Source organism: Ovis canadensis, chromosome 21 (genome assembly GCF_042477335.2).
Source record: "Ovis canadensis isolate MfBH-ARS-UI-01 breed Bighorn chromosome 21, ARS-UI_OviCan_v2, whole genome shotgun sequence".
Classification (NCBI taxonomy): domain Eukaryota; kingdom Metazoa; phylum Chordata; class Mammalia; order Artiodactyla; family Bovidae; genus Ovis; species Ovis canadensis.
Genome location: NC_091265.1, coordinates 33,913,522 through 33,940,315, shown reverse-complemented (window position 1 = coordinate 33,940,315; position 26,794 = coordinate 33,913,522). Strand labels below are relative to the sequence as shown.

General features: G+C 41.6%; 1 protein-coding gene across 1 annotated transcript in view; it reads right to left on the bottom strand.

Annotated features, from left to right (window-relative positions):
* Positions 1-2,697: 2,697 nt before the first annotated feature.
* INTS4 (integrator complex subunit 4) overlaps positions 2,698-26,794 on the bottom strand; it is a 115,937-nt gene continuing 91,840 nt past the window's right edge. Inside the window, exons 18-23 of the mRNA XM_069564914.1 lie at positions 26,296-26,426; positions 17,343-17,402; positions 14,854-15,013; positions 14,494-14,637; positions 7,754-7,874; positions 2,698-3,956 (exon numbers count right to left, since the gene is read on the bottom strand). Of these exons, the coding sequence (XP_069421015.1) occupies positions 3,778-3,956; positions 7,754-7,874; positions 14,494-14,637; positions 14,854-15,013; positions 17,343-17,402; positions 26,296-26,426 (795 nt within the window). The 3' untranslated portion in view covers positions 2,698-3,777. The remainder of the gene's footprint in view (positions 3,957-7,753; positions 7,875-14,493; positions 14,638-14,853; positions 15,014-17,342; positions 17,403-26,295; positions 26,427-26,794) is intronic.

Here is a 26,794-nt window from a genome sequence, read left to right as displayed (position 1 = left end):
CACTATACTTAGTCCCCTATCTTAGTCACACACACTTTGGTTCAATTTGTAAGTTGCATGCACAGCCCTCACTGCCCACACTTAATTCCTTCTAGCTTGAGTGGTTCCTAAGACAAGAAGTCTTGTCAAGTGCTAGGTGTGTATCTTCTCCTCAATTCTGTTTGCTGAGGTCAATTATGTCAAAGATAAATATACAGTCCTTTCAGAAGTCTGACTCTCAGCTGGCTTTTGCAGGCATGTCGTGGTACTGTCAACCTTGCTCTGGACTCATGGACTCATTCATTCTTTCCTTGCTTGGTATGTGCCAGGCGCTACGCTGGGGATACAACACAGACAGTCCTACTGCCCAGCTATTCACAGACTGGTTGGGAGAAACAGACATATAACAGGGTGATGATGCAGAAGTTGCAAACTGTCACAAATCTACCTGGAGACGGGTTTTGTTGGTCTCAGAGTAATCTGCACATTTACTTGACTTACCAAAATTTTTAACATGGATATATATTTTTAACATGAAAATGCAAGTTACTGGCTTTTCTGGAACAATTAGAAAATCTGATCAGGCCCATACCTATGAACAGCTGAAGCGCTGAGTGGAGCTGCACAGGCTTCTTCAGACAGAGAATCTGCTGATTCTTCAGTCTCTTTCCTACAGCCACTGAACCACTCCTTTTTTAAAATTGTATGAGGATTATTCTTTTTCATAACTTTGAAAAAGAGGATGCATTTATTAGCTTTACAAAGCCACTTACTTTTTTTTCCCCCTGCCTACCTGCTTCAGGGGTTGGCATTTGTGAACCTGCAATAAATAAGATGGTTGAAGAATGTATAGAAGGCTGTGGAAACATAAAGGCAATGCATCAAGCCCACAGGAGACACAGACAGGTTCCAGAATGAGGCGCACTCCTGAAGAATGAAAAGAACGGGACCACAGGAGACAATCTGAAGAGCACATTCCAAGGTTCAGGTGTGAGGCAAGAGACATAATGGCGAGAATTAGGAACAACTACAGATAATCCTCTGCAGCGGGAGAAGTACAGAGAATGTTGAGGGCACGGAGTATGAGGCTAGAGAGGATAGCAGGGGATGAAGAGTCTTCAAGGACAGTTTAGACTTTATCCTGAAGCCAAGAAGTGACCCACTTAAGGAGGTTTAAGCAGGGGAATGAATGTGATCAGATCTGGGTTTTGGAAAGATTACTCTGGCACCTGTGTGAAGAATGGGCTGAAGGGGAAAATATTTGAGACAAGCAGTTCATTAGGAAACTAATCTCACACTTCTAGAGTGATGATGTAGACTGCATCAAGACAGACACATTGAGTACAGAGGACTGAAACATTTAAAGCAGCAGAATCTAACGCACTCAATGGCTAGTTTTATATGAAGTGTAAGGATAGCGTCCAGTGTGAAAGTTTCCAGCTTTGACCAGGTACGTGGTTGGTCACTGAAAATGCAGAAGAGACTCCTGTAGAGGCCTGATTTCCAGACTTGCTTCTACTGACTCAGTCTCTCTGGCTGCACGGTCACTTATAAATGAGGGTGCCACACTAGAGCCATCTTTATGCCCCTTTCCAGGTCTTGTCAGAAAAATCAAGATTCTCACAATTCACAGAGAATTCGGAGAAAGAAGAATTTAAAAGGCTGCGCTCAACCCCTCATATGGTAACTTGAATTCCTTTAGAACACACTTGTCAGGAGCTTGTTCAACCTCAGATTGAACACATTCAGCATGGGAAATTCCTGATCTTCTAAGACAACCCATTCAATTCTTACAGTTTTCAAAAACTCATCCTGATACTAAGGCAAAATTTGCCCCTTTGTGTATCTTCACCTTTGATGGGGAAAGTACTATTTCAGGTCTTAAGACCTAGGATCAAATTCTCGCCCTTGCCCCTCAGGAGAAAGACATGACCTCAAACTCTCAGTTTTCCCACCTATAAAATAGGGAATAACTGAGAAAGATTTTTATAAAAGGAGTAGTGTATCTAAAAAGGATTCACCATACTTTTCCCTTGGAAGGCTCAGTTAGCAGCAATGGTTCTTGATGTTTCATCTTTGTGTCAACTCAGTCATCATCATTAGGTGCTTGTGTCAGGCCATGGTATGACTCAGCCTGGCTTTCAGCTTTACTTTATCTCCAAGGCAGGCAATTTCCTTTAGGGCCTCCTGTTGACACTGATGGCACATCACTGAGATGTACTAAGTAAGTGAGCACACAAGAAAAGTAAACGCCACGGAGGTGATCTTCTTTTAGTCTCTCCATAGCAGTCATGACCTCCAGGAGCCAGACCACCCAGGTTCTAATTCCAGCTCACAGTTTACCAGCTGTGCGACCTAGGCCAAGGAGGCAGTTCCAACACTGCAGCCATCAGAGATGGAGCTGAAAGTGCTATTTCTTATAGTGGCTCCCTCTTTCCCATAATCCTGGCTTCTTTAAATTCTCTGAACTTCAACTGCTTTAATTAAAACCTACTATTAGGTTTATTATAATAGCACCTACTTCACACTATAGTTTTGAGGACTAAATGAATTAATTCATTAAAGGGTTTGCAACACTGCTGGGCACACATTAGGTGTGTTAAACCAGAAGTCAAACGTGCTTGAATTCAAATTCCAGCTCTGCCTCTGAGGAACTGCATGCTCTTTTTATTTTTATTAGCTTTCCAAGCACCAAATATGATCAAGACTGACCAGAGATTAAGATTTTGCCAAGCATTATTTAATTAAACCCATTCAACAACCCATAAAGTATAATTATCTCTATTTTACAGATAAGAAAATTAAGGCACAAGAGAGATTTGTAGGTTCTTTTCCATATACTTCTCCTGATGTGGTATAGCTCAGACCTTTGGACTCCTTTTGGATCTGAATGAATACAGGTGTTATTACAGTATTCCTACCAATGACCTAACCTGTCAGACTCACTTGGCTGTTACAAGGAATAAATGACAGGTGAAGAACCCAGCACAGGCCCTCACATGGTTCACAGCCTTTACTGTTCTTACACCACAGCTGCATCTTTAACTCACATGCAGCTCCAACATTGGAGTCATCAGAGAAGTCATCACTGGAAAATGACTCTGTTTCTTACACTAGATCCCTCTTTCCCATAATGCTGGTTTCTTTTCTAAAATATGGCCCATCTCTCATATTTTGGTCCTAAGGATAATGGCAGGCAAGATGAAAAATTTTCCTGAAGAATGAAAATGATTCATTCTTCAGCTATCCATTCAGTTCTTGGCCAGCCATTGCCTGAGTTAAGGAAGGAGACTCTCAGCAAGATAATGAAGTCTGGGGCCATTCAGGAACTGTTGATGGTGAAAAAGCAAAGCTGTGAAAGCTGCTTTGGGGTTGGCTCTGACAAACAGACTGCTGCTTTATGAAATAAGATTATGGCTCCAATAACTGGTTCTTTAGAAGCAGCTAGAAAATTGATCTTTTTGTTTCACACCTGAAGAATGTAGACATGTAGCATAAATGTTGAACCTACAGCCACACAGATTCCCTGAAGGACCAGGGACTAGAGCAGCTTGATGTCTCAATTTTATTGGGGGCAGGGCTATGGAGGTTGGGGGTCGGGGGCAGGATAGACTTGAAGGTTTGTTTTCTTAATTAATGCAAAATAATTTATCCAATGCTTGATACAGATGAGACTGCAAGGGCCACATGTTCCTCCTTATGCCTATATACCATTTCCAGGTGAAATGTTCTGGCTTCTGGCTCACTCTGATCCCAAGAAGGGCCTTCTAGGCCACGGCTGTAAAGGCTGCTTGTGATTCAGCGCCTTGCAGGCTTGGGCATTATGTAAACTTTTACAGACTTGCTGAAGGGGATGGTGCCCTCGATGCCGGTTTCCACCTGGGGTGACATCTCACCACCTTCAATCCAGGGGGATTTTGGAATGCGTGAACTGGAGTTGTAGGCCAGCAGCAGCCTCACTTCCACCTGGCAGGGTTCTAGAAAAAAAGACAAAACTCATCAATGACAGGGCAACGCCCAGGAATCGGGATGAAATGTCAAGTAAAAGCAAGATCAAAGATGGAGGCAGCAGGGGTCTCAGGAGCATTTTCGCCTGCCTGCATGCCTCCCTTCCCCCATCTGCAAAGCAAACACAATCTCCCAGCCTGAGTGCCGGGAGGCTCTTCCTAAGCCACAGGCGCGCTGCTGTCTCTCTGCCACTGCCACCTCCTCCTCGGCTCTGTTGGGCTCCCTGCAGCTCAGATCCATGGCTGCTGAGATGCTCAGAGAGCAAGCAAAAAACCCTCTTGTACAGAGGCCTTCCAGCCTCCAAGACAGAGGGTCACAAGGTGTGTGCATGTGGCCAGTTCTTGTGCCCAGATAACCATGCTCTTTCTGGACAGCCGATCTCAGACCTGAGGGCTATGTGCAGAGTGGACTCTGCTGCATTAGCGGAGAAGAAGCTGTTCATCTGGAAATAGTTTGGACAGAAAACACTCATTACGAACAGGAACACATTTCAGGGACATAAAATCATGTCACTGAACCTTCCATTCTTTCATGACAGACATTACAATACTGATCTGGTGTCTGCACCTGGCAGGCCCAGCAAAAATAAATAAGACCTCCCTTAAGTTGCTGTTTGGCTGAGGAGGCAGAGACAGTTGTGTAGAGCACAGTTCACACGCGAGTCTGTAAAAAGCACTGACGAAGGTACCCAGGAAAGCTCTGGAATGGAACACCTGCTTGGTGCCAAACACATAACTCCAAGAGTTCTTACCCTGCCGCATCATGAAAGAAAGATCGTCACGATCCCAAGAGTCCCAAGGTACTGAGAGTTTCTAAGTGACTGCCCAAATCCACACTAGTGACAGAATTTGAGCTCAGTTCATAAACTGAAACACTAATCTTTCTATTAACCATGTGGCTTCAATAAAGAAGAGGGAGAGGGTTTCAGAAAGACCTAACGCCAGGTGCAGAGGACAAGAACACCGCTAGTTTGGGTGTCTTCCTCGATTCTGTGTGACTGGGTAACCTCCTTACTTCATGAAAGATGCAAGTTTTAAAGCTGAGCCCAAGGGTAAGGTGTTTAAAGGGCAGCAACGAGGGCTGATAGAACAGAAAATGAACAAGGGCAGAGGTCCCAGGACTTCTCAATGCCTCCCCAGACTTGTTCCTTGTTATTTCCAGACTTCTCCCTAGGGATCAAAATAGAGACAAGATCACTGTCTTCCAGGAAGGGAGGGCTGGCAGCCGGCCAGAGCAACCCAGCCAAGCCCAGATAGCAGCTTCAGCAGGACCACTTACCATAGGCCCTTTCACCAGCCTTCAGTGTCTCTGTAATGAAACCAGCACTGCTCTCTGGTCCGAGGCTCCAGTATCAGCTCTCCCAACAGGCTCTTCTCTTGTGTCCTAGATGGCTACCGCCAACCCTTGAACCACAACCCAGCCCTGGCTCTCACAGCACTTTCAGGAGCCAAACCCTGGTAAGGTCAGACAACTGAACCCTACCTGGTCATTAAGCCTTCCCTCACCAGCACATGTGAAGGGGGCAATTCAAGCCTCTGCCATCAGAGGAAGGGAGCAGAGAGAAAAAAACAAGAGGGAGAAGACAGTGGGGAAAAGAAACAAAAGATCGTCTGGGGCCAATCATGCAACCTGTTTATCATGCTTAGAAAAGTATGTCTTTATGAGGTATATATTACCACTCTACAGTCTTAAAGGAAAATGAGACAGACAGGTTAAATAACTTTCTCAGGATCACAGCAAGTAAGGCAGAATTTGGAAACCTGTCTATGTGACTCCAGGCCTGGCAGCATCCTATCTCCCAAAAGCCAGGCCCTAGGTAGGGAGCTGAGGGACGAGAAGGAGTCCCTTCCCAACACCAGGCCTCGTCTCCTGGGTTAGGAGGAAGAAAGTGCTGGTGCATTCAGAATGAGAACACATTTCACTTTAGTATCCCAGGCCAGATGGGAGGATGGTATAGTGAAAAAACAAGGCACTTAGGAAATCTGCATGCCGGCCCCCAAGCCACCATTAATCGGCTACACGGGCCTCCACTTATGCATCTGTAAAATGAAGAGCAGAATACTAACTCCCACCACAGAGTTATCTAAGAATTAAATGAATTTTTATTGCAAACTTGAAACCCTACATTCCATTTTCATTATTTGTTGAGCATGTACTACATGTCAGGCACTAGGGACATGAGATATAGAGGTACTGGGAACACAGAGGTAAAGGTGATGAGCAAGTTCCCTGTTCTCAAGCAGCCCACATTCTAACTGGAGATAAAGTCAACAAATGAATGAGAAAACATCTGACATGAGTAACTGCTGAGTAGAGAATTAAAACGGAGATTTTAAATTATGACTAGGTAGCAGCCTCTCAAAGGTAAACCTGAGTGAATCATAATTTTTCAGGCTCAGGACAGCCCAAATTGTATGCCTGGTTCATGCAGTGAGCTGCTGTATGACCAGGGACAAGTCAATATATCCCTTGAAACCTTTCAAGCTCTTCTGAGCTGTAATATGCTGTTTTGCCTTCCCTGAGCCTTGGCCCCTGCAGAACAATGCTGTCCCACAGCATTTATTTCCCCATATCTAGGGTCCCTTCACCAAAAGAGATTAGAATAAGGAACTCTATCTTCCTGTAGACTTGCACTGTGGCAAACAGTGCAGAACATTCCAACAGCAAGGATATGGAGTGAGAGATGTTCAGGGAGGCAGATCCTGGGAACAGCTTCCTGGCTGGAAGCTCCCTCAATTGTGACAGGCCCACTGGACCTCCAAAAGGGCTGCTCTGACATTCAATAGCACCGTTTCCTCTTTGTGAAAACTTGATAGTCATCTATACCCACCTAACACCCTTCATTGGGGAAAACCACTAATAGCGGCAATAAATAATTACACATGTATTCAAAAATACAGTGAAAGAAAATTCCAGAAGGCATTCATCTATTTCCAAAACAAACCAAGTTTGCTGGTATTGAACACCATCTCCAGTAACAACCATACTTCTGAATCATCTTCAACAACTGAGGCAACACCACCGAGACCCATTCTCGCCCACATTTTAGGCTCTGCAGACTGAGTCTCTTTCTGAAGTTTTCAGAGAGCCTTACAGACTGTGGAAATGCAATGTCATTGCGTTCGTATTCTCTCATTTTATCCTTTACGAATTAAGGAAAAATACTTACGTAGCTTCTGTTATTTTCTCAAATTATCAAGTTTCTACTCAGACGCTGTAGGGTGAAGTATGAATAGATCATTTTTGCACTACCCCACAAACCAGCCCGTGTGGGAAGGGAAGGCAGTAACAGTTGTCATTGTACCTCTTCTGGGGGAATAAAATGAACTGTTCATATAACAAAAAGAGTGATTTTAAATTACTGGTAAAAAAATATAAAACTGTTTAATTTCCAGAAAGACTAGTCCTCAGAATTAAGTAGTAGATTAAGAATTGTCATCTTAATTTAGAAGGTGAGGAGACAAGATTCAGAAGGGAGAGTAGCCTGTCCAAGGTTTTGCAGCAGGTCAATGACAAAGTTACAATAAGAAAATAGTCTCCAGGTGTCCAGCCCACAGTTCTTTCCATGAGACTCCATTCTATCGTAAACTTTTGAAAAAATTTTGTGCTGTGTGTAATCAAAGCAATGCAGCAAATTAGTCTAAATGCACCCAGTTTGAGCTTATAAGCACCTTAGGAAATCAAGTTCAACCCTCAGCAGGCCTGGTTCAATCACGTATTTTTCAAACTATAAAAAACAAATGCCTTGCCCCCACTGACTCCTTACCTGTCCAGGCAGTGTGGGAGAGGAACACCTGAGTGATAAGCCGGTGCCGCCCTGGGCCAGGATTCCGAAAGTCTGCTGGCTTAGGGTGGATCATCTGAGCCTGGCCATCTGGATATAAGACCTAAGAGGTGACAGACATGAGAAAAAGGGCCAGAAAAGCCATGAGCTTTTAACAAAATTACTGGTGACATCTGCTGTGAACCCCAAAGCAAGAGGAAAAGATGACACCATCCTTCATAACAAACTGCTCCTTGTGGGGAGGACGATACTGTCAACATCTCTCTACCCTCCCCCCAGTATAAGCCAGTGTGTGATAAATCTTTCCCGAATTTATGGTAAATGAATGACAGAAATAAGGTGCCTCTATTAAGTACATGGATAAGTTAAAATACTAATCCTGACGTGAAGAGCCTTTGCAGACATTCCCTGCTGCTTCTGGCTCTGAGTCATATCATGGCCCACCATCCATCATCAACTATCAAGTATTAAGAATAATTCTGGAACCTCGCTGGTGGTCCAGCGGTTAAGAATCCGCCTGCCTGTGCAGGAGACATGGGTGCAATCCTTGGTCCAGGAAGATCCCACAGGTTGTGGGGCAAACTAAACCTGTGCGCCACAACTAATGAAGCCCGTGCTCTGCAACAAGAGAAGCCATCACAACGAGAAGCCCATGCACCACATCGAGAGAGTAGCCCCTGCTTGCCGCAACTAGAGAAAGCCTGCCCACAGCAACAAAGACCCAGCACAACCAAAATTCAGTACATACATACACACATATTTTAAAAAAGAACAATTCTGTAACTTTTCACTAGATCATAAGCAGCCAGGAAGCTGTTTATCTCTTTCTACAGAGATAGTGCTTCATGAAGGGTCTCCTCAAATCACAGGCCAGTTCTTCAAGTCTCACAAGCTGCCAAAGAGCTCTCCTCAACACCAAGGGGAGCTTCACAGTTATCTGTGTAGAGGGCCTATCACTGCACAGTGTACAAGTGAGCTAAAGGAACACATGAAGCACATCCTAGAAACACACAGGACCTGGGCCTTGGGAATATACTGATGGGGTAAAGTTGGGACCACACAAGTCTTTCAACTATGAAACTCTGGGGAGGCATGTCTCAGCCCACCTGCCCCATCATCTCATCTGTCCAGAGTGCTGGGGCATGGCAGCTGAGCTGGACAATGCTTTCTGACTGTCAGAGCTGTCCAACGACTAAGCAGTGAGTTCCTCATCTTCCAATCTATGATGGCATTCAGTTTGGCCAGGCATGTGGTAAAGCTACCCTGAAGGTGATTTTTCAGTACAGTCTAGCAGATGAACCTTAAACAATCTACCTGTGATCTCATTTATGCACAATTGGTCAGTGAACTTTTTCCAGGAGCAATGTGATGGCTGCACATTAGAATCACCTATGGGCTCTTTTATTTTCTTTTTAATTGAAACCTATGAGCTCGTAAATAAAAAATACTGATACTCATGAGTTCGACTCAAGATTCTGACTTAAACTGGTGTAGGTTGAAGCCTGTGCATCAGTATTTTTTTTTTTAACACATTCTGAGTAATTCGAATGTGGAGCTAGGGTGAAGCTCATGTTGGAGTGAAAAATAAAATACTGCCTGCCATTTCAGTAGGCAAAGGATTTTGAGCCTTCAGGGACAGCAGCCACCCTCCAACCGTGAGCCCTGAGAGAACACAGGGCAGAAACAAGGAATGCCCGCCATCTAGCAGTCATCAGACTGCAGTCACACCCATGGTACAGCTTGAGGAAACTCAGAATGAGAAAACACAGGATATTAGCCCCAGATAGCCGAGGTGCGTATCAAAGGAATGATTTCAGCGAGTCCAGATTCTTGCATCTTCCCAGATACAGAAAAGCGCTAAACTCCTTGAGATATTTAGTTTTCTTTTACGAATAGGAATCTTTCATTGTGGCCACCTGGTGTTGCTGCAAAAATTCCTGTATAACCTAGTTTCCCCCACTTCCTCTTCAGAACAGTTTTCTCAGCATTAATCTGAGATGGTATCTCCCAGGCTTGAAGCCCTAAGAACATCCGCTCAAAAAAATAACCTAACTCTCCAATTCTAGGTTGTGCATTATTTTTTTCAGTTGACAGGGCAAAACAAAAAAAGCTGCAGCACAACTTCATGGCAGCTCAGAATTAATTCTCTGTAGGTCTCATAATTTATAATAATTCTGAATGGAAAGCCAGAAGATATTTTTCCTCTACTGTCACCATAGGCAAATATTACCATCTCCAGGGCCTGATTCATCCTTATTCTCTTCCAGGAAGCCGACCCTGCCTGCTCCACGCTACTTTTCTGTACTTACTGCCAGTGTTTATTCATAGTCCCTCTGCCTGGAACGCCTCTATCCTTTGCTCTTAGTCATCCTTTCAGACCTCTTCCATGCCAGAGTATCTCTACAAGGTCTTTCTTTTCTTCAGCCACAAATTAAGAGTTTCTCCCATTGTATTCCTTATATTAATATCATACTCACTGGCTTGCCTGGAGGACCCTGGCCTGCTTGACTGTAAACTAAAGTGCTTTTGTTCAGCTCAGGGAAAGATACTTTGTCCTCGCCCACCTGTGAACAGGAGAGAATAACATACCCTTCTGAAGGCTGGCCATTCCCTTGGAGATGTTTTGCAAGACTGAAGGCCCTTTCACTTAACTTCCCCACTGCATCTCCTTCTCTATTCTGCCTTTTGACTTTAGTTCCTCACTGCTTCTTTCTAATTTTTAAAAGAACCTGGCATCCAGTCCCCAATAAGATGGTTATCTTGAGGCACTAGCCTGCTATCTTCTCGGTTTGCCAGCTCCCCGATTAAAGTCTCTTCCTTGCCTCAACACCTCGTCTCTCGGGTTCATTGGCCTGTTGTGCAGTGAGCAGAGCCGTTAGGGGAAGCACACTGACTGAAACCGCCCACCCTGGCCAGGCACCGTAAGAACCATTTGCATGAGTTGTTTTAGGACAGGAGGTCCTGGTAAGGAACACAGAACTAATAAGCCACCACCAACTGCAAGAGTTGGGGAAAGATCAAAAGGAGACACCACATGTCCGACCACCTTCCAGAATCCTCGATGGCATCCATCATGGCTGAACAAGGCGGGCACCACCATGAAGGATTCTGAGTCAGAAAGACTGGCAAAAGACAACCCGGAAACTAATCCCATCACCAAAAAACCCAATACTGCGAGCCACAAGGCAGAGCTGGATTCCCTAGCCCTACTGCTCTCCACCCGGGCGCCCTTTCCCAATAAAATCTCTTGCTTTGTCAGCACATGTGTCTCCTCAGACAATTCATTTCTGAGTGATAGACAAAAGCCCAGTTTTGGCCCTGGAAGGGGTCCCCTCCTTGCAACAGAGCAAGCTTGGACTCGGTAACATATATATTTTTTAAGTATACTGCTGAATTTTTTATAGAAGCCAAAAATTGGAAATAACCCTGTAGGAAAGGAAAAATAATTTCCCCTCTATCTTTCTAGGTTCTTGTCTGAGATCCTTCTATAATAAAGGCAGATTAACAGGAGAAAAACAAACAGAAGTTTAATAACAAATACATATATATATGTAAATGTATATATATAAACATATATATATAAATACATCTCTATATATAAAGGAGAGACCTAGGAAAACTGAGTCACCCCTTAAAACTGCCCAAGCCATCACCTTAAATACCATCTTCAGCTAGACAAAAGAAACATGCCGAAGAGAAAGACAGCCTGTTACAGGAGACCATCAAGCAAAACACAATTACCAAGGGTAAAGTTGTCCGGCAAATTTAAGTTGGCATACTCTCCACTGATATGAGCTTCTAGAGATTATTCTTCCAGGTACTAAGAGGAAGACATCTTACAAATGGAGATTTCCCTTATAAACGTAAATTCTCCTCTCAAAAAGGGCAATTCTACTCTGTTTCCAGAGATTCACCTGTGTCTACAGACTCTCAAAAATAATCACTCCAAAGAATCTTTGGGCCCAAAAGACTTATTTGGGGTGTATATTCTGTCCACCTTCATTCCCACCTTTGAAACTGCTAAGAAGCTTCACAATCCAGAAACTGAGTCCATTAAGTCATTCAATTATCTTACTGAAGCAGTCTTAGTCTTGAGAACAGGTCAGTTTAAAAGTTGTGTCTCATCGCAGGAGGCTGTGTTGCAAGTGGCTCCCAAAACTAGATCTACGTTGTCGGAGCAATCCGGTATTTAATAAGAAACCTGAGTATACTACCCAAAGCAATTTACAAATTCAATGCAATCCCTATCAAGCTACCAGCCATATTTTTCACAGAACTAGAAAAAATAATTTCAAGATTTGTATGGAAATACAAAAAGCCTCGAATAGCCAAAGCAATCTTGAGAAAGAAGAATGGAACTGGAGGAATCAACTTGCCTGACTTCAGGCTCTACTACAAAGCCACAGTCATCAAGACAGTATGGTACTGGCACAAAGACAGAAATATAGATCAATGGAACAAAATAGAAAGCCCAGAGATAAATCCACACACATATGGACACCTTATCTTTGACAAAGGAGGCAAGAATATACAATGGAATAAAGACAATCTCTTTAACAAGTGGTGCTGGGAAAACTGGTCAACCACTTGTAAAAGAATGAAACTAGATCACTTTCTAACACCACACACAAAAATAAACTCAAAATGGATTAAAGATCTAAATGTAAGACCAGAAACTATAAAACTCCTAGAGGAGAATATAGGCAAAACACTCTCCGACATAAATTACAGCAGGATCCTCTATGATCCACCTCCCAGAATACTGGAAATAAAAGCAAAAATAAACAAATGGGATCTAATTAAAATTAAAAGCTTCTGCACAACAAAGGAAAATATAAGCAAGGTGAAAAGACAGCCTTCGGAATGGGAGAAAATAATAGCAAATGAAGCAACTGACAAACAATTAATCTCAAAAATATACAAGCAACTTATGCAGCTCAATTCCAGAAAAATAAACGACCCAATCAAAAAATGGGCCAAAGAACTAAATAGACATTTCTCCAGAGAAGACATACGGATGGCTAACAAACACATGAAAAGATGCTCAACATCACTCATTATTAGAGAAATGCAAATCAAAACCACAATGAGGTACCACTTCACACCAGTCAGAATGTCTGCGATCCAAAAATCTGCAAGCAATAAATGCTGGAGAGGGTGTGGAGAAAAGGGAACCCTCCTACACTGTTGGTGGGAATGCAAACTAGTACAGCCACTATGGAGAACAGTGTGGAGATTCCTTAAAAAAATTGCAAATAGAACTACCTTATGACCCAGCAATCCCACTGCTGGGCATACACACCGAGGAAACCAGAATTGAAAGAGACACATGTACCCCAATGTTCATCACAGCACTGTTTATAATAGCCAGGACATGGAAACAACCTAGATGTCCATCAGCAGATGAATGGATAAGAAAGCTGTGGTACATATACACAATGGAGTATTACTCAGCCGTTAAAAAGAATACATTTGAATCAGTTCTGATGAGATGGATGAAACTGGAGCCAATTATACAGAGTGAAGTAAGCCAGAAAGAAAAACACCAATACAGTATACTAACACATATATATGGAATTTAGAAAGATGGCAATGACGACCTTGTATGCAAGACAGGAAAAAAGACACAGATGTGTATAACGGACTGTTGGACTCAGAGGGAGAGAGGGTGGGATGATTTGGGAGAATGGCATTGTAACATGTATACTATCATGTAAGAATCGAATCGCCAGTCTATGTCCGACGCAGGATACAGCATGCTTGGGGCTGGTGCACGGTGATGACCCAGAGAGATGTTATGGGGAGGGAGGTGGGAGTGGGGTTCACGTTTGGGAACACATACACACCCGTGCTGGATTCATGTCAATGTATAGCAAAACCAATACAGTATTGTAAAGTAAAATAAAGTAAAAATAAAAATTAAAAAAAATAAATAAATAAAAGTGAAAGTCAAAAAAAAAGAAACCATAATATTCTTAATTCATCCTGTACCTGTCTGAACTGATGGCTGAACTTGTTTTACAACTGCCTGTCCACTTGTCTGTCTCTCGCTGAAACTAAGCATCCTGAGGGCAGGAATTCTAATTCACTTGCCTAGCACTTAGCAGGTACAACAGAGAAAACATTATTGTATGGATGGAAAGAAGGAAGGGAAGGAGAAAGGAGGGAAGAAAGGAGGGAAATGGTAAATGAGTAGGACTCCTTTGGGGCTCAACTACAGAATGTTATAAACTGATTAGTGTCTATACTGAATCTCTCCCATCTCCCTAGTGCATCTATGTAACTTGGGAAAAATACTCCCCAGGACTGCCTTTTCCCCACCCATAAATTTTATTTACCAAGCTGACCTAACCACAGCCTGCATGAATTTGCTTATTACAGTTTGCTTATAGTTCTAAAAATACCAAGTCTTAACTTCACATTGTAAGAACAGAAGGGGCCCTGCCATTTAATGAACCCATAGTGGGGACCAAGGATTTTTCATATTAATACATCATTTCAATGTTACCATTCCTACTTGTTAGTTGTACAACCTGAGATGCAGTTTAATGTAACTTGCTCCAAACCATATTCAGCAGCTGAGCTGGGAACTGTGCCCAGGCTCTTGTCCATAAAAATGTCTCTTCCCTCTCCCCGGTTTCTGTCCCTCAGGCAGAGATTACAGGAGGTGCTAAAGTGAAAAGTTTCAACACAAAGTCAGTTTAGAAACTCCATGGACAGACCTGGACCTTCACAGTGTTCTGAGGATCCTGCACGTGTTCCAGGGTTGCATCAACATCCAGGGCCACCACCAACCCAGACGTAAACCTCAAAGGGTTGTCTGACTCGCCTGCTGGCTCAATAATGGTGGCAGAGGCTTTGTGGATCTGTAAACAAGAAGAAAATACGATTCTAAAACCAGGTCATCCCTGGGCAACAAAACATGATCTCCTTATCTAATGGATGGACATATGTTAGTCAAACAGAAGAAAGGCCTGAACTCAGCTGCTCCACTAAGTCAAAGAAGATCACCAAGGTGAGCAGTTCTGATTCTCTGGATAGACTTGCCCTGAAGGGGTCAAGATACTGACACAGACGCTGACCTGCTCTGGAAGGGGGAGGTGTAGGAAGGTGCTCTGCCGCAGCATGGTCTGTAGAATTTTGACCACTTCTGCAGGTTTGGATGTCATGAGTCGGGGCATGAGGTCAAGAAGTCTGTCCACAAAGCTGTCCTGCAGGTGGGGCAAATCGGCAATGAAACACCTAAAGGAGCAAACAGAAGCAACTAGGAATTCATTCACCACAGGCTGACCCCTGAACTTCTGCCAGGCCCTGAGGGAGGAAAAGTGATGAACTGGAGGAGCTCATGGTTCCTGAGGAAAGCCATGCACCTATATAATTAAGCTGCAGTGACAAAATCATCATAATAGCCTTATTTATTAAAATGTGCCAGGCAACCTCTTGAGTGTTTTATACTATCTTATTTAATCTAGCAATCCTATGCATTGTTAGAAATATTATTTTCATATCATAGATTCATTAATTATTATAAAAAATATGTTTAGGCCTTACCAGGTGGTAGGTACTATTCTGGACACTGGGGACATAAACAGTGAGCCAAAGAGAAGAAAAAGCATATATTTTTAAGTTGAGTAATTTAATAGTATATTCTCCATATGCAAAAAATCATTCTTACTAGTCAATACAGCTTTCTAATTTGATCTTTTTTTTTAATTTAGTTAATTTTTTATTTCTTTAAAAAGTCTGTTTTAATGGAGCTTATAACCACTGATAAGAACATTGAGACTCAGAGAGGATAATGTTGTACTGAGGCTTAAAAAAGTTAAGTAACCTACTCCCAGCTCTGAATGATTCCATGGTACTTTGCTTTGTAAAAGGAGATAGTTAAAAAATATTTCACTGAGAGGGTGACATCAATACTGGGACTCAGAGGCTGAATTAAGGAAGAACGTACAGCTCTTAACAACACATTCTCCTCTGCGGCAAATCAGAGCTGTCATCTTTCCAAAACTCTCTTCAATCCAACTATGCAAATACAGACTCTCCACCTTAAAGAGTCTAAAACTATGTTTAACTAAATCAGTTTGCTGTACACCAGAAATTTATACATGGTAAACCAACTATACTTCAATTAAAAATAAAAATCTAAAACCAAAAGTAAGGCCAGGACTTCACAGACGTATGAAGTCAGGATCTGAAAAGTCAAGCTAGACTGTATTATTTACTAGAGAGCAGGGCTTCCCTGATAGCTCAGCTGGTGAAGAGTCTGCCTGCAACGTGGGAGACCTGGGTTCAATCCCTGGGTTGCGAAGATCCCCTGGAGGAGGGCATGGCAATCCACTCCTAGTATTCTTGCTTGGAGAATCCCCAAGGACAGGGGAGCCCGGTGGGCTCCAGTCCATGGGGTCACAAAGAGTCAGACACGACTGAGCGACTAAGCACAGCACAGCCCAGCCCCTACTGGTGGGGGTAGTACTGCAATCTAGCCCTACAGGAAGCTATCATCATCCAAATGAAAAAAGCCTGAAAGGCGAAGAGTTTGTCAAACCTGTAGAGTCAGGTTTGATAAAGTTCACAGGGGTAGGAACAAGGAGTGGAAGAATGAAACGCTAGATTTCAAAAGTATTACATCTTAAATTCTTATAAATCCTTCCTGGTATAGTATAGGCAGCATACCACAGGTCTGGTCACTACTTTGACTCCGACTGTTTCACCAAGCCTTCCATTCATCGACTGCATCAGTTTTAGCCAATTACCTTCATAGAGAATCCTCAGAAAATACATCTAGGCTACAAAATAAAAGCTACCTACAGAATTATGGAACAATATTTTGTAGAGAAGAGAAAAACACAACTTTCAGAACCATGGTGAAAAAAATAGACAAGTTGTGACTTTGAGTTTTCCACATATTTATCTTTTTCTGGCCCAGCTGAATGCTGAATCAAAACACTCAATAATTCCTAATGTTTTTATTATTATGCTGTATGTTTAGCTCACTTAGGAAGTTTACACACCAGTAAAGAAAATACAATTATCTCTCAGTATTTGTGGCAGATTGGTCCTAGGACCCCTGCTAAGTCGCTTCAGTTGTGTCCGACTCTGTGTGACCCCATAGACAGCAGCCCACCAGGCTCCGCTGTCCCTGGGATTCTCCAGGCAAGAACACTGGAGTGGGCTGCCATTTCCTTTTCCAATGCATGAAAATGAAAAGTGAAAGTGAGGTCGCTCAGTAGTGTCTGACTCTTTGCAACCCCATGGACTGTAGCCTACCAGGCTTTTCCATCCATGCGATTTTCCAGGCAAGAGTACTGGAGTGGGATGCCATCGCAGAGCACATAGCAAAATCCATGGATGCTCAAGTCCTTTACATAAAATGGAATAATACAGTCAGGCCCTCCATATCCATGAATGCAGAAGCCGCTGATACTGAGGGTCAACTGCATACAAATTAGGGCACACTGGCTACATGGGCTAAACCAAAGATTCTGGTTGTGATCACTCCTATTTCCCTATAAATGCAACTCTCTATATAACCAAGATTTAATAAGCTAGAAGGTGATCAAATACTTACCTCTGAAAAAAGTCCACTTCCTGTAAAAATTTTTCACACATTCCAAATAAGGGGTCAACTCTGTAGAAGAGAAAAAAAACAACAAAACAAATAAAAACCCATGTTATTTGAAATCTGAGAACTGAGTAGTAAAGACCAAAGTCCCAGAAACTGAACCTACATGGAAAGACAATGAGCATGTTACACTGTAAAAATTCTATTTCTCTTAAAGGACTCCTAATGGACCTACAGGGAAATATTTGCCAGAATCCCAAGACCCAATTAAAACAGTGAAGTGTTCATTAGGTTCAGTGAATATTCAAAATCAAAGACTATCACAGGCACACTGGGCACCAGATTCAGTTCAGATATAGGACAGGAGCCCAGCTTACGAGCAGCGCAATGTCACATTCTGCCGCTGCAGCAGTCCATGAAGCAATCCACAGAGCTCTCTGGGAGTTTTGACAGCTCAGGTTCAAGGAGATGAGATCTACATCAGGCCAATGTGGAGGCCATTTTCATGGAGAAACCTCATGCCTCATAGGTGCCAATATCTCCTGAAGCAACCTACAATTATACCTTCCAGGGGACCTAAAGGGATATGCTCAGTTGCAAGAATCACTGCACTCAATGAAGGCCAAAGCCTTGGCATGTGTGTCGGGTAATTAGAGTTCACTGATAGTTCCTTCTTGTTGCTATTTAGTCGCTACGTTATGTCTGACTCCTTTGTGAACCCATGTACTCCATGGACTCCTCTGTCCATGGAAATCTCCAGGCAAGCATACTGGAATGGGTTGCCATTTCCTTCTCTAGAGGATCGTCCCGACCCAGGGATCAAACCTGAGTCTCCTACATTGGCAGGTGGGTGCTTTACCACGGAGCCATCTGGGAAGCCCAATAGTTCCTTCTAGTCTATGTGTAATTTTCTTAGAGATCGTTTTTACCACAGCAGTGTCATCTAGTAATAGGGTTGATGTGATCAGATTTCTGGGAAACAGACTTGGAAACCAAAGGTCACATTCTCATGCGAAACGGAAAAAGATTTTGTTACTACTTTGCACACAGACATAGACTATATTCTTTCCTCTCTATTTTGGTTTCTTTGGCCTCACAGTACTTTAAACTTAAATGTATACCTAATTAAACCCAGGCAACATGTCAGGTCAATGTAACTTGCTAATCAAAGAACAGATTTTTCCTTTGATCTTTGTGCTTTTTCTTGTAATTTCTGCATGGAATGTTCCATTTATTTTCATTAATACATTATTAATTTAAGGAATACAGCTCCAGTGAATAAAAAACAAACACTCTTTCCTTATATAAAAACATGTAAGATGGACTTCCCTGGTGGTGCAGTGGAGAAGAACTCACCTGCCAATGCAGGAGACATGCACAGCTACTGAGCCTGTGCTCTAGAGACCTCAAGCCACAAACGCTGAAGTCCACATGCTGTGCTGCAGTAGAAGCCCGGATGCCTAGAGCCTATGCTCCACAACAGTAGAGGCCACCACAGGGAGAAAGCCCACGCACCGCAACGAAAGTAAGCTCTCACGCAGCAACAAAGGCCCAGTGCAAGCTAAAACAAGAGGAAGAGTATGGGCTCAAGGTTCTGCATAATCCAGTCTTTAGTAGAAAGACTAAAGACTTTCTACTAAACCTTAAGCTCCATCAGAGTAGGGGCTTCATATTATTCATCGTGTATTTCCTGAAACAAGCAGCTCTTCAATAACTATTTGTTGAATGGATAAATAAATGATAAATGGCAAATGGAAATGTATTCTAAAAGCAACATTCAGTTCAGTTCAGTTCAGTTCAGTTCAGTTCAGTCGCTCAGTCATGTCTGACTCTTTGCGACCCAATGAATGGCAGCACACCAGGCCTCCATGTCCATCACCAACTCCCAGAGTTCACCCAGACTCACGTGTGATGCCATCCAGCCATCTCATCCTCGGTCGTCCCCTTCTCCTCCTGCCCCCAATCCCTCCCAGCATCAGAGTCTTTTCCAATGAGTCCACTCTTTGCATGAGGTGGCCAAAGTACTGGAGCTTCAGCTTTACCATCATTCTTTCCAAAGAAATCCCAGGGCTGATCTCCTTCTGAATGGACTGGTTGGATCTCCTTGCAGTCCAAGGGACTCTCAAGAGTCTTCTCCAACACCACAGTTCAAAAACATCAATTCTTCGGCGCTCAGCCTTCTTCACAGTCCAACTCTCACATCCATACATGACCACTGGGAAAACCATAGCCTTGACTAGATGGACCTTAGTCTTAATCTGAATTATTTTCCTAAAAAATGTGTAGAACTTGAATCTTACTTAACTCTGAAAAACTACCAGAAGTAGAACTGAAATTTGCTAGTGAGGTTAACCAACTGAAGAACACCAAGGATGAGATGGCTAGAGAGAACTCCAGCTAAGTAGAGACTGAACTGAAAGCAAGTTAGCCAAGTAGTACCTTTTTTTGGCCTGCTTACATACAACCAGTTTGGAGAATTTCCAAGCAGTAAAATATGAAAAGATTTGAGAACTCTTCCCAAACTCCCAAACAGCATAGGTAGCCTCACCTACATGGTACATGAAGTAGGCCTCTACCACTAAGAACACCCCATTTTCAGTGTAAGAGCAAGGCCCACTAGGGAAAACCAAACACTGACTATAACTGTTAGGCAAGCCCATACCAATTACCAATTTAAACTGGTCTAAACTTTCACTTGTAACTATAAAAACACAATGAAAAATTACCAGATGTTATAAGGATGATCAGGAGCTGTCAAGAAAACCAAGAAGACCTCAACGAGATAATATCAAGGCAAGAAAGCACAGAAACCTTTTTTAAAAATTCTAATAAACAACCTCAGTAAGACTGAAGAGAAGATTTGAAACGATATTGCAATGATACAGCAAGAAAAACTGCTACAAAAAAGCTACAGAAATAAACAATAATACTGAAATCAGTTCAACAGTTGAACACTAGAAGGAAAAATGATGAAAACTGAAATGGTAAATTAAGAGTATGCTGAGGAATTTACTCAGACTACAAAATAAAAAAAGAAACTGAAATTATGAGAGAAAAGATACAATGTAGGAAAAATAGAGCCAGATGATACAATATCCAGTATGAAGATTGAAGCCCACAGAAGAAGTAATTAAAGAAATGATAGAGGGAAAAAAATTCTGAGATAAAACAGAGCTAAGACTTTGAAGTCCCACTAAAGGTCAGTAAGAACAAAGAAAGTAAACACATACCTAGACATATTCAGAAATTTCTGAATTCTAAAAAGAAAAGTTAACAGCTTTGAGAAAAATAAGCTAACTACAAAGGAAAGAGATCGAAACAGACACAGCAATATTTAGTTCTGAAAGAACTCCACTCACGTATGAGAGCAAAAGAAAGGTTTAGATATGCAAAGTCTCCATGAGTACACTACTTATGTACTTATTCTGAAAAACAATTACTAGTGAATATGTTCCAGTCAGACAGACAGTGAATTAGAACAGGGAATTTTAAAAGGCAACTGTGGGGATTTCCCTGGTGGTCCAGTGGCTAAGATTCTGAATTCCCAATGTAGGGGGCCTGGTTTCCATTCCTGTTGAGAGAACTAGATCTCATGTGCTAGAATTTAAGGACCCTACATGCAGCAGATAAGACCAAACAGCCAAATAAATAATTTTTTTTTAAAGATAATTGTACTACAAAAACAGCAGTGGTGGGCAAGTTGGAGCTAAATAATATTGACAATGTGCTTATAAAGATTGATGCAAATTTTGAGAAAGAATTCATAAAATAAGACATACATGAAAAACTGTAATTCAACTTATTGTATAGCACAAGGAACTATAGCCAGTATCTTGTAATAACTTTTAATTAAGTATGATCTGTAAAAATAGGAAATACCTTAAACTAATATTGTAAATCAGCTGCAATTTAAAAAAAGGATAATGTGAAACTAAATTCTAAATTATTTAACAATGTGAGACTAGCAAATAAACTTGTATTTTGATTAAATGTGGTCTTGATAAAGGTGATCATAAATTCTATTTTTAATGCTAATAAATATAAGGTCAATCAATTTATTAAGAATGAGTAAAAATACTATTTATACAACTAAAAAGAGCTAACATTTATTAAGGGTTTATTCTTAATGTGTCAGGCAGCATTTTAAGGGCTTTACATATAATAATTCAGTAATCCTTATAATAACTTTATGACAGAGATCCAGGTACTATCATTGTCCCAGTTTAATTTACAGGAAACAAATCAAGAGATGTTCTTAAGCACCTTGCCCAAGGTTACTAAGTTTGCAAATGAGGGTTAATCTCTGAATCTAAGCTATGAGGCACCCTAGCCCTCTGAACCATTATTTCGTTCTACTGTCTCTAATTTGAATGGCTTAAAACTTGAATAGTATAAAACTGTCAAACCCCTGGAAGAAGAAAGAAACAAAACAATCAATCCAACAAAAATCAAGGAAAAAGAAAGAGAAGCAGGAATGCATACAAATGGAAAATATAAAATAATATATTATGAGGGACTTCTCTGGCAGTTCAAAGCAGGTGGCGCAGGTTTGATTCCTGGTCAGAAAACTAAGATTTTATATGCTACACAGAGGACCAGCACAGCCATATGGCAAAACCAATACAATATTGTAAACTAAAAAAAATAATAATAATAAAATACCAAATATACTGGAATCTTATTAATGACATGGAAATGTGAAATATCATATTGCTGGATGAAGTAAAAACAAGGCACAATAGACAAATATGTTATGATTCAATCTATATTAAACACACATACTTATAATCTAAACAGATAGTTAGGTTTTTTACAAGCGGTAGATTACCAGAGAACAGACTGTTCGTTTAATCTGAAATATTTAAATGTTTACAATAATTGTATACAAACTGAAAAAGAGATCCACTTTCTTTAAATAAAAAAGTGTAGATGCTATCACAAGCACTTATCTTTTCTTAGCTACAATTGGCACATAGCAGGGATTTAACATTTGCTAAATGAATGTATGGCTATCTCTAAGATTAAGGCACCACCTGATCATATCAGGCCACCATCGAGATAAGCAAAGATATAAAACACTCAAAATGTTCTTCGTAATGTGTTTTTAGGTGCTTACTTAAACACTCATATATTTATTTCTCTACATGATTTTTAGGCTAACACAACTAGTGGACTCAGCATCAAATGTGTCTTCTGTCTGATAACAAGTTCCTTAAGTACATATTATACGAAACCTATGGTGCCATCATTCCTAAAATGAACTTTTATGAAACACCAAGAAACAAAAACCACTTTCAATCAAACTATAGCACATCATCAAAATATCTGATTTCAGAGAAGTTAAAAATTTTAAATGAACATTTCAGAATCAATGAAATAGAGCAACATAGCAATTCTCATTCTCAGAAAATCTAACAGCTACCATTATAATGAACTCTTCAGTTCAGTCGCTCAGTCGTGTCTAACTCTTTGCGACCCCATGAATCATAGCACGCCAGTCTTCCCTATCCATCACCAACTCCCAGAGTTCACCCAGACTCACGTCCATCGAGTCAGTGATGCCATCCAGCCATCTCATCCTCGGTCGTCCCCTTCTCCTCCTGCCCCCAATCCCTCCCAGCATCAGAGTCTTTTCCAATGAGTCCACTCTTCGCATGAGGTAGCCAAAGTACTGGAGTTTCAGCTTTAGCATCATTCCTCCCAAAGAAATCCCAGCGGGGATCTCCTTCAGAATGGACTGGTTGGATCTCCTTACAGTCCAAGGGACTCTCAAGAGTCTTCTCCAACACCACAGTTCAAAAGCATCAATTCTTCGGTGCTCAGCCTTCTTCACAGTCCAACTCTCACATCCATACATGACCACTGGAAAAATTATAGCCTTGACTAGACGGACCTTAGTCGGCAAAGTAATGTCTCTGCTTTTGAATATGCTATCTCGGTTGGTCATAACTTTTCTTCCAAGGAGTAAGCGTCTTTTAATTTCATGGCTGAAGTCACCATCTGCAGTGATTTTGGAGCCCAAAAAAATAACGTCTGACACTGTTTCCACTGTTTCCCCATTTATTTCCGATGAAATGGTGGGACCAGATGCCATGATCTTCGTTTTCTGAATGTTGAGCTTTAAGCCAGCTTTTTCACTCTCCTCTTTCACTTTCATCAAGAGCCTTTTTAGCTCCTCTTCACTTTCTGCCATAAGGGTGGTGTCATCTGCATATCTGAGGGTATTGATATTTCTCTCGGCAATCTTGATTCCAGCTTGTGTTTCTTCCAGTCCAGCGTTTCTCGTGATGTACTCTGCATATAAGTTAAATAAGCAGGGTGACAATATACAGCCTTGACACACTCCTTTTCCTATTTGGAACCAGTCTATTGTTCCATGTCCAGTTCTAACTGTTGCTTCCTGACCTGCATACAGATTTCTCAAGAGGCAGGTCAGCTGGTCTGGTATTCCGATCTCTTTCAGATTTTTCCACAGTTTACTGTGATCCACACAGTCAAAGGCTTTGGCATAGTCAATAAAGCAGAAGTAGATGTTTTTCTGGAACTCTCTTGCTTTTTCCATGATCCAGCGGATGTTGTACCAAGTACCATGTTAGTGCTTTTACACATTTTACCCCATTCATTATTCATGGCAGAAGACATTATGAAGAGGTGGCAAGAAATACACAGAAGAACTATATGAAAAAGATCTTCACAACCCAGATAATCATGATGGTGTGATCACTCACCTAGAGCCAGACATCTTGGAATGTAAAGTCAAGTGGGCCTTAGGAAGCATCACTAGGAACAAAGCTGGTGGAGGTGAGGGAATTCTTGTTGAGCTATTTCAAATCCTGAAAGATGATGCTGTGAAAGTGTTGCACTCAGTATCCCAGCAAATTTGGAAAACTCAGCAGTGGCCACAGGACTGGAAAAGGTCAGTTTTCATTCCAATCCCAAAGAAAGGCAATGCCAAATAATGTTCAAACTACCACACAATTGCACTCATCTCATATGCTAGTAAAGCAATGCTCAAAATTCTCCAAGCCAGGCTTCAGAAGTACATGAGCCATAAACTTCCAGATGTTCAAGCTGGTTTTAGAAAAGGCAAAGAAACAGAAATCAAATTGCCAACATCCGTTGGATCATGGAAAAAGCAAGAGAGTTCCAGAAAAACATCTATTTCTGCTTTACTGACTATGCCAAAGCCTTTGACTGTCTGAAAAGAGATGGGAATACCAGACCACCTGACCTGCCTCTTGAGAAACCTATATTCAGGTCAGGAACCAACGGTTACAACTGGACATGGAACAACAAACTGGTTCCAAAAGGTCAAGGCTGTATATTGTCCCCCTGCTTATTTAATTTCTATGCAGAGTACATCATGAAAAACACTGGGCTAGAATCAAAGCACAAGCTGGAATAAAGATTGCCAGGAGAAATACCAATAACCTCAGATATGCAGATGACACCACCCTTATGGCAGAAAGTGAAGAAGAACTAAAGAGCCTCTTGATGAAAGTGAAAGAGGAGAGTGAAAAAGTTGGCTTAAAGCTCAACATTCAGAAAACGAAGATCATGGCATCTAGTCCCATCACTTCATGGGAAACAGATGGGGAAACAGTGGAAACAGTGTCAGACTTTATTTTTTTGGGCTCCAACATCACTGCAGATGGTGATTACAGCCATGAAATTAAAAGACTCTTCTTGCTCCTTGGAAGAAAAGTTATGACCAACCTAGACAGCATATTCAAAAGCAGAGACATTACTTTGCCAACAAAGGTCCATCTAGTCAAAGCTATGGTTTTTCTAGTAGTCATGTATGGGTGTGAGAGTTGGACTATAAAGAAAGCTGAGTGCCGAAGAATTGATGCTTTTGAACTGTGGTGTTAGAGAAAACAATTGAAAGTCCTTTGGACTGCAAGGAGATCCAACCAGTCCATCCTAAAGGACATCAGTCCTGAATATTCATTGAAAGGTCTGATGTTGAAGCTGAAACTCCAATACTTTGGCCACCTGATGCGAAGAACGGACTCATTTGAAAAGACCCTGATGCTGGGAAACACTGAAGGCGGGAGGAAAAAGGGACGACAGAGGATGAGATGGTTGGATGGTATCACCGACTCAATGGACTTGAGTTTGGGTAAACTCCGGGAGTTGGTGATGCACAAGGAGGCCTGGCGTCCTGCAGTCCATGGGGTTGCAAACAGTCAGACACAGCTGAGCTACTGAACTGACTGATTCTTCATGGAAACCTTATGAGATAGATACTATCATCATTCTCATTTTATAGGCAGGGAAACAAGGCTCAGAGGGGCTAAAGAAAAAACAAAACATCTGTCTATAATCAAATAATGAGGAAGTAGAAAGGTCAAGATCTGAACAAAGTAGTCTCACAGCACCGAACAGTCTCAAAATTTGTCTTTACTGCCTAAGACAAAGCACTAGTCCCTTCAGAAGAGAAAACAAAATGGTTCAGGCACAAAATTCTTAAAGAAATCTATCAGAGATCATATAGTACACTTTGTTGCCAGATGAAATCCTATGTTCTGCTATAGGAAATGAAGAGCCACTGAAGGGTTTTGCCAGGGATCTAATATGATCTAAGAATGGAATCTGGAATATCTCAAGAAATGAAGAGCCTGCAATATCCCTTAGGTGAAAAGTAACACTGAAAGTGTTAGTCACTCAGTCGTGCCTGACTCTCTGTGACCCTATGGACTGTAGTCCACCAGACTCCTCTGTCCATGAGATTTTCCAGGCAGGAATACTGGAGTGGATTGCCATTTCCTTCTCCAGGGGATCTTCCTGACCCAGGGATCGAACCCAGGTCTCCTACATTGCAGACAGAATCTTTACTGTCTGAGCCACCAGGGAATATACTTTCACACATCATTAACCTTGGTGAGATCTCTGAATGTATTTTTAGGTGTCTTTCAAAGGACTGGGCCACCCTTTTTTTGCCAACCACACATCTTACCCTCGAGCAGTCCGTGCTGTTACTATAAGTTGCAAGGCTTTGGCCTGCAGCCTCATGTGATGGATAATCACCACGTGCTTGTTCTCCACGCCACTATACATGAACTCCATTTTGTAGGTTTCTTCCATGATCTGTAAGGAAAACAGCAGCACAGAATTTTAAGTGAAACAGATCTGACCAGAATTCTTTTTTTTTTTTTTAAGGTCTATGCTTTAATTCTGAACTGAGATTTTTAAGTGCCTATGTTTATAGAAACTGATATAATTTGAGAGAAATTAATATTCATGTTAAGAGAAATCTTTTAAGTCTTATGAAAAGAATAAATTATTTTGTCAATTAAAATAACAAAGTCATCTGGTAATATTATTCAGCTGATGACATAAAGATATGAAAGTTTAAACACTGATAAAACTGTAAAGCACTGCATGTAACTCTAAAGCAAATTCACTGCACGTGGCAGCAAAAGGATATGTATAGAAACGGAATCTTCAAGAAAGGC